This window comes from Panthera onca, chromosome D4 (genome assembly GCF_046562875.1).
Source record: "Panthera onca isolate mPanOnc1 chromosome D4, mPanOnc1 haplotype 2, whole genome shotgun sequence".
NCBI classification, from domain to species: Eukaryota; Metazoa; Chordata; class Mammalia; order Carnivora; family Felidae; genus Panthera; species Panthera onca.
In genome coordinates, this window is record NC_138351.1 from 5,870,269 (window position 1) to 5,879,073 (window position 8,805).

The 8,805-nt window shown below is 59.6% G+C and overlaps 1 protein-coding gene across 1 annotated transcript; it reads right to left on the reverse strand.

Annotated features, from left to right (window-relative positions):
• Nucleotides 1-1,139: 1,139 nt before the first annotated feature.
• LOC132663422 (spermatogenesis-associated protein 31E1-like) lies at nt 1,140-7,026 on the reverse strand. Its single transcript, XM_078436073.2, has 4 exons — nt 6,790-7,026; nt 5,966-6,020; nt 5,396-5,456; nt 1,140-5,191 (listed from the first exon to the last, which is right to left on the reverse strand). Exons 1-4 carry the CDS (start codon nt 6,976-6,978, stop codon nt 1,198-1,200), a joined length of 4,299 nt encoding a protein of 1,432 aa, XP_078292199.2. The 5' UTR covers nt 6,979-7,026; the 3' UTR covers nt 1,140-1,197.
• Between the last annotated feature and the right edge of the window lie 1,779 nt (nt 7,027-8,805).

An 8,805-nucleotide genomic window follows, 5' to 3' on the forward strand; every position in this document is an offset into this window, starting at 1 on the left:
GAACTCCAGAGGACCCGGGTGCTCTCTGTCCTGGTCTCCCCTCCCCCCGACCCCCCAGGTCCTGGCCGCACTGTCACTGCTGGCCCCCCACTGCTTCCCCGGAGAGAAGCTGTGCCCGAGCAGGCCTGTGCCCGCTGCCCCTGCACCGGGTTCCAGGCCCACCTGCGGGGTCCTGACCCACGTGGGGGCAGGGCCACCTCTGCGGCGGTCTTCAGGGTCCCTCCTGGGGTGGGACTCCGCACCACGCCAGTGAGTACCCCCACCCTGACCCCCACCCACCTCGGGGCCCGTCCTTGGGCCATTCGTTAAGTCCCAGTCCGCCCCGGGGCCCCCAGACTGCGCAGAAGGGCACCTGCCCGGCCGGGCCTCCTGTGCCAGCCTGGCAGTCTGCGGAGGGGCCCTGGCGGCCTCCCCGGGCTCCGCGGCCACAGGGGGGGCGGGGTGGGGACCTTGGGGGTGAACCGCAGGAAAGGCTCCTCTCCTCGGGGCCTGCAGGTGGCGGTGGGCACCGCGGGCTCCTGGGTCACCGCACCCCGGGGCAGGGCGCGCCGGTCCCTCGCGGCCTCTGCGCCCCCCACCCGCTCGCTCCCCGGGCCGGGAGCACGTCCTCGTCCCGCGCTGGTCCAGAGTGTGAGAAAGCAGGGGGGTGACGCTGAGCCAAGGGTGGCTCCCGGCCGATGTGCACCCCAGCCCCATCAGGGGTCCCGGGGCAGGCGACGGGTCGGGGGTGGGGGGGGGCAGGATTCCTCCCACCGCTGCCGTCAGGGCCAACCTGGCCTCCAAACTCGGCCCCCGGCTCTGACGCCTGAGGCTGTCTTCCAGGCGCCCCGGAGCCGAGGGGTTTCTGCCCCTTCAGACCCTCCCCTACAGCCGCCCAAGGTCAAGGTAGAGAGAGAGCAGGACGGGATGGGCGGAGCCAGATCAGGGGTGGGGTCTTCTGGGTTGTGTTCCTCTTTCCTTTGTTATGGAAACCGAAGGTGTGTGAGGGAGGGGGTCTGGAGTATACGACGTGGCCACCCTCCTCCCAGGGCTCCATTCCTTCTGGGAGCCAAAGCAGGCACTGGGGGAGAGCATGCCCGGATCCTCCCCTTCCTCCCCCTACCGCCCTGCAGGGCACAGACAGAGGCCAGCTCCTCTCCTGAGATATAACAAACATATATTTTGGAAAACAATAAAAACTGTGGCGGGAAGAAGCCATTAGCCCATAGAGGATGTGCTAACCTGAGAAAAATACATTTTTCTCTGTACTGTATGCATCCTTTCTTGGAGAAAAGGTGTCCTCCCAAGAAAGGCATGAGAAGCACACACGGAATGACCGGAGGAGACGTAGTTTTGAAGGAGGCAGTGCCTGGGGCAGTGGGGGCGGTGAGGGCGGCCCGAGGCTCTGGCCAGCATCCGCCGGTGGCGGCAGGGTCCGTCTGGGGACCCAAGCCTCCTGGGTACGAAGGTCCACCTGCCTTCTCTGCCTCTATACCACCGGTTCTCGTTAGGACAGCCGGGGCCGTCGGGGGTGGCCTGCAGGTGGCAGGTGGTCTCTCTCATCACTCTCCTCTGCTCTTGGTAGGAGAGGACCCTGTGGTAGCAGACACGGGTGCCTGCCAGCCCCTGGGGTTCCCTTTGGCGCCAGTTGACCTCCGAGGCTCTAAGTCCTTGGCGAGGCACCAGGTTCTCCTCTAGGATGCGACCCACGGCCGTCATGAGCACCTGAGCCCCGGCAGACTTGCTGTCCTCAACCGATGTGCCCGAGACGGGGCCCTGCCTCTGGGCGGTGGCTGCTGCAGGCTGGCCCCTGTGCCCGGGATCTTCCGGTCCTTTGCCTTTACTGGGAAAAATCCACTGCAGGAGGTGCCTCACGCTTTTTCTCAAGTGGCCTTCTGGAGCAGCGTCCTCCTTCTTGGGCAGGAGCTGAGCGAACCTGCTTCTTGGGGTCTCTGCCGAGTCCTCGTCCTGGGCAGGGTGGCTCATCACACTGGCCTGGAAGGACTTCAGCTCTGCCAGCCATTTCTCACACCCTCCTGGGCTGAGCCTCCTGTAGGCCTCTCTCCCGTCAGCGTGGACGGACGCCTTGCTCCGGGGGCTACGGAGGCCCCACCGTCTCAGTGGGTCTGGCTGCCCCCGGCTGTTCTGTGCATGCGAGACGAAGTGAGAGGACGTCCAGGAAGTTGACATGTCTGTACTGGACTCACTCTGGCAGCCGGACGGAGATCTGTGAGAGGCCAAGACGTCCGCCGCAAGGAACACATCAGAGTGACAGTCTTGAAGAAGGTCACCGGTGGCACAGTCTTGCAGGAGCACGCCAGTTTCAAAGTCTTGCAGGAGCACACCGCGGCCAGGGCCCTGAGGCTCCTCCGGCTCGACCGACCCCTGGAGCTCGAACCCTTCAAGCTGTGCCTCAACCTCTTCCTGGGCTCGAGCCACCGACGCTGGAGGTGTGGAGGGGCCTTGACTGCTCCCGGATGACCCTGATCTTCTCACGTCTGGTTTGACGCTTTGATTGTTGGCCAGCACACCGGGTTCCAAGGTGTCTCCCCAGGCAGGGGCCTCCTCGCCCTCCCCCACCTCCTTGGCCCGTTGGGCGCTCGAGGACCGGGATTCGAAGCTGAGCTCAAGTACCGACACGCGGCCGCAGGGGTCCCGCGAGGTCCGACCCCCGCTCCCTCTCCTTGGCTCATCTGTGGCCCTTGCTGGACTTGCCTCCAGGCTGCTGTTCTGAGGATCCCCCGCGCCAGTCTTGCTGTGCCAGATTCTGCCCACGAAGCTGTATGCGGGCGTCTGAGGACGTAGCCCGGCCTCCTGTCCAGCCACAGGGGCCCCTGAGGGCTGAGGGCCGTCACCGGGTGGAGACTCACCCAGGGCCCGCTGGATTTCCTCACGTGCAGGTTGGGGGTCAAGGAGGGGACTCCCCAAAGTGAGAACGGGCTCTTCTGTTATGACCTTCTCTCCTTGATGGGGCTCAGGAGGTTTTTCCAAGAACTTGGCTTCCGCCCCGGCCTTAGGTAGACAGGTGGCCGAGCAGGGAGTGGACGGTGGTGGAAAGATTGAGCTCTTTTGCAGCTTAAAGAAATTTAGAGGCTTGAGGACCTGGAGGGGCAGGCCCCATCTGTGCCTCACCCGAAACCTTATGATATGTGCTTCCAGCATCTGCTGAGTGTACGGACTGAGGATAGAGAAATTGTGGGGGGTGTTCACGCAGGGCTCCGGGTGCCTGGAAAATGCGGGATTTCCAGTTTCCCTGTGAGCGCTTGGCTTTCCAGGAGGGTCCGGGACATGGCTGGCAGCAAGCCTGGAATCATGAACACTCACAGGGATCTGGCCCTCTGTGATCTGCCCCAGTTTCCTGCCCAAATGGGCTCTCAGGAGCCGTTCTGGATGATTCTGGCCTGGGCCGCCCGTCTTCATCAAGTCTGTGTGTGATCCCTCAGAGTTTACTGCTGAAACCTTCGACGAAGAGCCGATCAAGCTCCCGTGTAGATCTCTCCGGCCCCTCCCCACACTAGGCCCTGCATCCTTGCCCAGGTTTTCTCCTGGCGTGGTCCTCGCTGGGCCCCTCGACCCGGTCTCCTGGGCAGCCTGGAGGCTTCCGCTCTGTGCCTGTGGCACCTTCGGGGGCTCGCCCTGAGGCTGGGCCAGCTCCACGGATGGTTGGGTCTTGTGGGGCCCGCCACCTTGCTGCTTCGTGGACCTCTTTCCAAGATGTGGTTCCAGAAGGTTCTGGGGCTCGGGGCTGGTCAAGTCCCCGGAGGGGAAGGGGAGGACGGAGACTGGCCCGTGGGCCTGGGAGGCCGGGCTGTCCTGGGGGAAGTCGGGAAGGACCTGGCTGAAGACTTCCTGAGATCGTTTCACCACAGAGGGTAGAGTCCTGTTCCTTTCTAGTTGCTTCTTCAAAAAGTGACACTCCAGGTTTTGAATTGCATTTGGGATGAATGATGGCATGTTATTCTGGACGGGAGGGTCCGATGCCTCACCGGCCATGTGAGGTGGGAGAGAAGGTGGCCCCGCTGGGACAGAGGGTGCAAGGTGGGCCTGGGCCTCGACCTGAGCCGGAGGCGGGGGCTGGGACTGGGACAAACTTGGGGTCAAGGCTTGGGGCTCAGCCACAGGGTGAGAGAAGGGCTGCTCCAGTGACAGACGAGAAGCTATGCCAGCCTGAATTTGGGATGGTAAGGCACGAGAGAGTTCATTGAAAACGACAGAGGGTGACTCCAGTGGGGGACCAGTCACGCTGACAGTGGCCACCAGGGACTCACTGTGCAGAATGGGGAGACCCCAGAAGAGCTGGCTGCATTTCAGCCGTAAGTTGTCCCCCGAAATCTTGGGATATGGAGGCTGCTCAGGGCCGAGCAGCTGTTGTGGCTCGCCTTTCATGCTCCGGAAGGATCGGTAACCCACGGCGTCCCGCCCGCCCCGCGGTGACGTGAACGTGCTCCCCAAAGAGCTCACGCGGTAGTCTGACTCTTCCTTCTTTTCCTTCTCCTTCCAAAACCTCAGCTCTGTTTTCTTGGTGATGAGGATCTCCAGCAGCTTCTGGACATCAGGACCGATGAAAGAGAGGACACCGGCCTCTGCCTCTCTGTTCCCGGCGCCTCCCCAGAACGAGGCCTCCGGGTGCTGGTGGGAATGAGGCTCTTGCCAGGATTCCAAGCGTGTTGAGGTGGAGGGGCGCCAGGCTTTGGCGGCTGCCTGCCACCAGGACAGGGCCGAAATGGGACAGCTTGAGAGGCCCAGGCCCGAGATAGCTGGGATGGCAGAGGCAACCCAGGGCGTGTGTGGAGATGGGCTCCGTGGGACGGCGTCCAGCAGGAGTGCCATGGAATTGCACTGAGGGAGAGCTAAAGTAGAGTCTGGCCGAGGTGGAGGGCTGGCCTCCGGAGAAGGGAGACGGGGCGGGGAAGGGGAAAGAGCAAGGGGCTGGGGTGAAAAGCCACCCAGGGGAAGGCAAGACTCTGGTGGCCAAGGAGCACTCAGGGAGGAATTCGAACGAACAGACACCGAGGAGGTCGTTGGGGTTGGTGACAGCGTGGAGGCCAGAGGAGCGGGGGACGCCGTCGGGGCCCTGGTGGGGGCGGCATCTCTCACGGGCTCCCCGCGGGGCTGATGGGCTCCGGCAGGTGCTGCTTTGCCCGCGGCCCCAGGGGCTTCTTGCCCCAAGAGCTGATGAAGGCCTCCCTGGTCAGAGAGCCGCCCCAAGTGGCTGCGGGAGACACGAGGCACGCGCTGCAGCCCGGAGCAGACACGGCCGGGCCCCCGCACCCGCTTCCCAGCGCTCCCGCCGTCCCTTCCCCCAGGGCCCTATCCGATCTCCGTCCCCAGGGCTCCCCCCCGCCCCCTGCAGCCCTGGGGTCCCACCAGAGGCTCTGAGAGGCCCACCCGGGAGAGAAGGGGCAAGATTCTTTACCTCTGCAGAAGGGAAACCAGGTCCCGAACCCCTTCCAGCTCCTGCAGGCAGTTTCTGTAAGCTGGAGACCGGAGACCCGGTCACAGAGCCGAAGGCGGGGTCCCGGGGGTCTTACGGGAGGCGGGCGCGATGTCCCTTTAGGGGACACCTTTGGGGGATTAGACTCGGGAGCCCCGAACATCGGTGTCCGAGGCCACGTGGTCTCACGGTGGCAACAAGACCCACGGTGGGGGTCGCTTTGTCCTTTACGGAGAGCTTCCCCACTCGTGACCTTGTGGGGGGAGAAAGGGCCGGGCGGCCTCCCCGAGGAACCTGAGCAAAGTTCCACAACTTGGCCACAGCTGGAGCTGGAGGTCCCAGGCCCCTGCCGGGCGACACCCGTGTCCGGCCCCTCGGGCTGGTTCTGGCCCAGAATCTGGGAGGCCTGGGGGTTCCGTCCTCCCTCCTGGGAGCCTCCCGGGGCTCTGTTTCCTGAGGGACGGACGCGGGTGTCCCGGAGACGGCGGGGCTGGGCGGTCGGAGCAGGAGGGACACTCGCCAGGGGCGCAGGGCTCAGCGGCGGCCCCTTACCTTTCAGGAGCTCGCTTTTCTTGCCTCTGGTGCTCCTTCGCCGTGGCGCCACCTGCTGCAGAGACGAGAGAACACGGGGTTGGGGGGACGGGACCCCCAGTCTGTCTCGCCTCTCTCTCTGGCTGCAGGTGCTCTGTGTTCATGAACAGCGCGACTTCCTACATTCAACTCAAGGGGGGTGGGGGGGGTGGGGGGGGTGGCTTTCTTTCCTGTTCCTCATTTGCAAAGTGGACAAAACTGTTCTCCGTTTTTCTACTTTGAAGAATGGACGCGCGGATTTTCGATGCGAGAAATCTCTCCGTCCCTGTTCCTCTGCTCGAGAAACGTTCCCAGACCTGCGGGTGCGTCTCAGCGCCTTGAGGAAGCACCTCGCTTCCCGAGCCCCGAGCCCTGTTGCCGCCCCTGCTCGGGGCCTCCTGGGTTCGGAGCCGCCCTCGATCGGCCCCAACGAGGCCAGCTCTCCTGAGACACCTGCCCCGGGAAGGTGGCTGCCGGCCCGGTGCCCAGCAGCCTGTCCTCCCCCGGGGATGGAGCTCTGGGCCTCCAGTCCTCCGGTCACTGTGTTGGGGCCGCGGCCCAGGAGCCCTCTGCCACACCCGGCCTCCTGGCCCGAGACCTCCTGGGAGAAGCCCTCCTGCCCCTCTAACCCCTGCCTGGTCTGGCCTGGCCTGGCCTGGGAGGATGGTGCTCTCTTCTTCCCCGAGAACACCCGTTCTGCTCTTTCCCAGCTCGGGAGTCTCCCCAGTGACTCAGAAAAGTGGAAACGATAATAGAAAAGAAGACGGAATCCTCCTCTCTGCTGGGTCCGGGCCAAGGTTCCTTACCTTTCTGCTGCTTCTGCGTTTCCTTCGTGGTGCTGAGGGTGTTGGATCGGTCTGGAAGCCGAAGATCAACAGGAGGAAGAACGACAGTCCACACAGGAAGCAGAAGATGGTCTGGGTTGTCCAGGAGGGGAGGCTGGAGCTCAGCCAACCAGCGCTAATGCTTCTCAGAGCGAAGAGAATATTCTCCATCTCCTTACTCGAAGCGTTAGTTCCTGGTCCCACTACTGTCCTCGCGCAACTGAGCGCTGAGCTTGTACTTGGGGACAAGCGCCCCAGGCTCACATCACATCACACCACATCACAGAGCTGTGGCCTGGTCACAAAGGGCCCCGGAGGGCAGGGAGGGGACAGAAGTAGCTGGACCACGGCCCCTCCCCATCATCCAGCCTGCAGCTCCCTCCCCCAACCCTCTGGCACCTCCAGGACCACCCTCCTCCCCGGCTGGAGATCGACCTTTGTTCCCCAGGAACTCTGATAATACCTGCTTCCTTTGAGATCTCTACTTGCGCTCCCTCAGTTTCATAGCTTTTAAAAATCTGGCGTTGTCCCTGGAATTTTTGGTTAATTCCCAGGGAGTTTTATTCTTGGGCTGCCGTCTGTCTGCAACTCCCAATTTCCCCACATCGCGTGGTTTTGTCTTGCATCACCCCAGACACGGAACTCAAATTTCGGTTGTACTTCCTCCGCCGTGTGCATTTTGAAAACATTTTAAAATGCTTTATGTCAATGAATAAATAATCTTCAGCTAGAGGGACTCAGAAAATGAAATTAATAATTATTCAAAACCAGGGTGCTTGGGCGGCTCCCTGTGCTGAGGATCTAACTCTTGATTTCTGCCCAGGTCACCATCTCCCCGTCGGTGGGTTCGAGTCCTGCATGGGACTCTGTGCTGACAGTGTGGAACCTGCTTGGGATTCTCCCTCTCCCTCTCTCTCTGCCCCTCCCCCACTCATGTGCTCACACATGGTCTCTCTCAAAATAAATAAACTTAAAAAATAATTATTCAAAATTTATAAAGCTAAATAGAAAACAAATTAAAACAGCGAAATCTTCAAAGTTGTTTTTCATACGTTTCTAGCACTTTTGTTTCTGAAACCAGTAGAGATTAAAGTGCAGAAACACTTTTAGAACATTCTGTATGGATACACACATAAGCACACTCACGTACATTCTTTAAGAAATCTATCATTTTCAAATCTAAGAAGCTGGGTTTTTTTTTTTTTCTAGTTTAAAAGGTTTCCTTCAATAATTCTTGTAAGTTTGTATATCTGGAAAAATCTTTTGGTCTACATTTTGAAAGGACAGATTTGCTAGATATAGAATTCTGGGTTGACAGATTTTTTTTTCCTTTCAGCTTTTTGACTGTTGTCATCTCAAAACCTTTCCTCCACTGGTTCTTAGTAAAAGTCAGTGGTTAATCTAAGTTTGGTCCTCTGGTGTACAAACAGAAGTTTTTGTCTTGCAATTTCAAAATTTTCTCTTTGTTTTCCCATGACTTGACCGTGACGTATCTAAGAGCAGATCTGCTTGCTTTTATTTTACTACAGGTAAACATCAAATCTATAGATTCAGATCTTCCATCAGATTTGGTAAGGTTTCAGCCATGATTTTATTTCATATTGTATTTCTACAAGTATTTTCTCTTCTTCCCCTTTTCTCCTTTGTTTCTGAAAACACTCCCTTAAGTAGATTAGATAAGGACTTCAGATGATTCCACATTTCTCCAAGGCCTGCAGCAAAATGCTACCCATGAACCTGAATTTCTTAATATTCAGGTTAGTATCTAGAAAGTGGTTTAGGTTCTGAGAATTCCTTTGATATGGAGTGTTTCTCTGGCATCACTGAAAGCTTCCTGTGTGTGATGTGGCCGTGCACATGTGTTGACTGAGGTGGGGGTGTGAATTAGGGCCATTCCGAACAGTAAGTTCGGAAAACGCTTTATCATGACCTGGCACGGGCTGAAGACAGCGGGCCCTTTGACAGAGCGATTTCACTGCTGGGACTAGAGAAACTCCC

Coding starts and splice junctions, on each gene's coding strand:
- LOC132663422 (XM_078436073.2), bottom strand. CDS start 6,978: ATGGAGAATATTCTCTTCGCTCTGAGAAGCATTAGCGCTGGTTGGCTG. Junction 6,021..6,789: donor AACGCAGAAGCAGCAGAAAG/GTAAGGAACCTT, acceptor TCGTCTCTGCAG/CAGGTGGCGCCACGGCGAAG. Junction 5,457..5,965: donor GAAAAGCGAGCTCCTGAAAG/GTAAGGGGCCGC, acceptor TCCGGTCTCCAG/CTTACAGAAACTGCCTGCAG.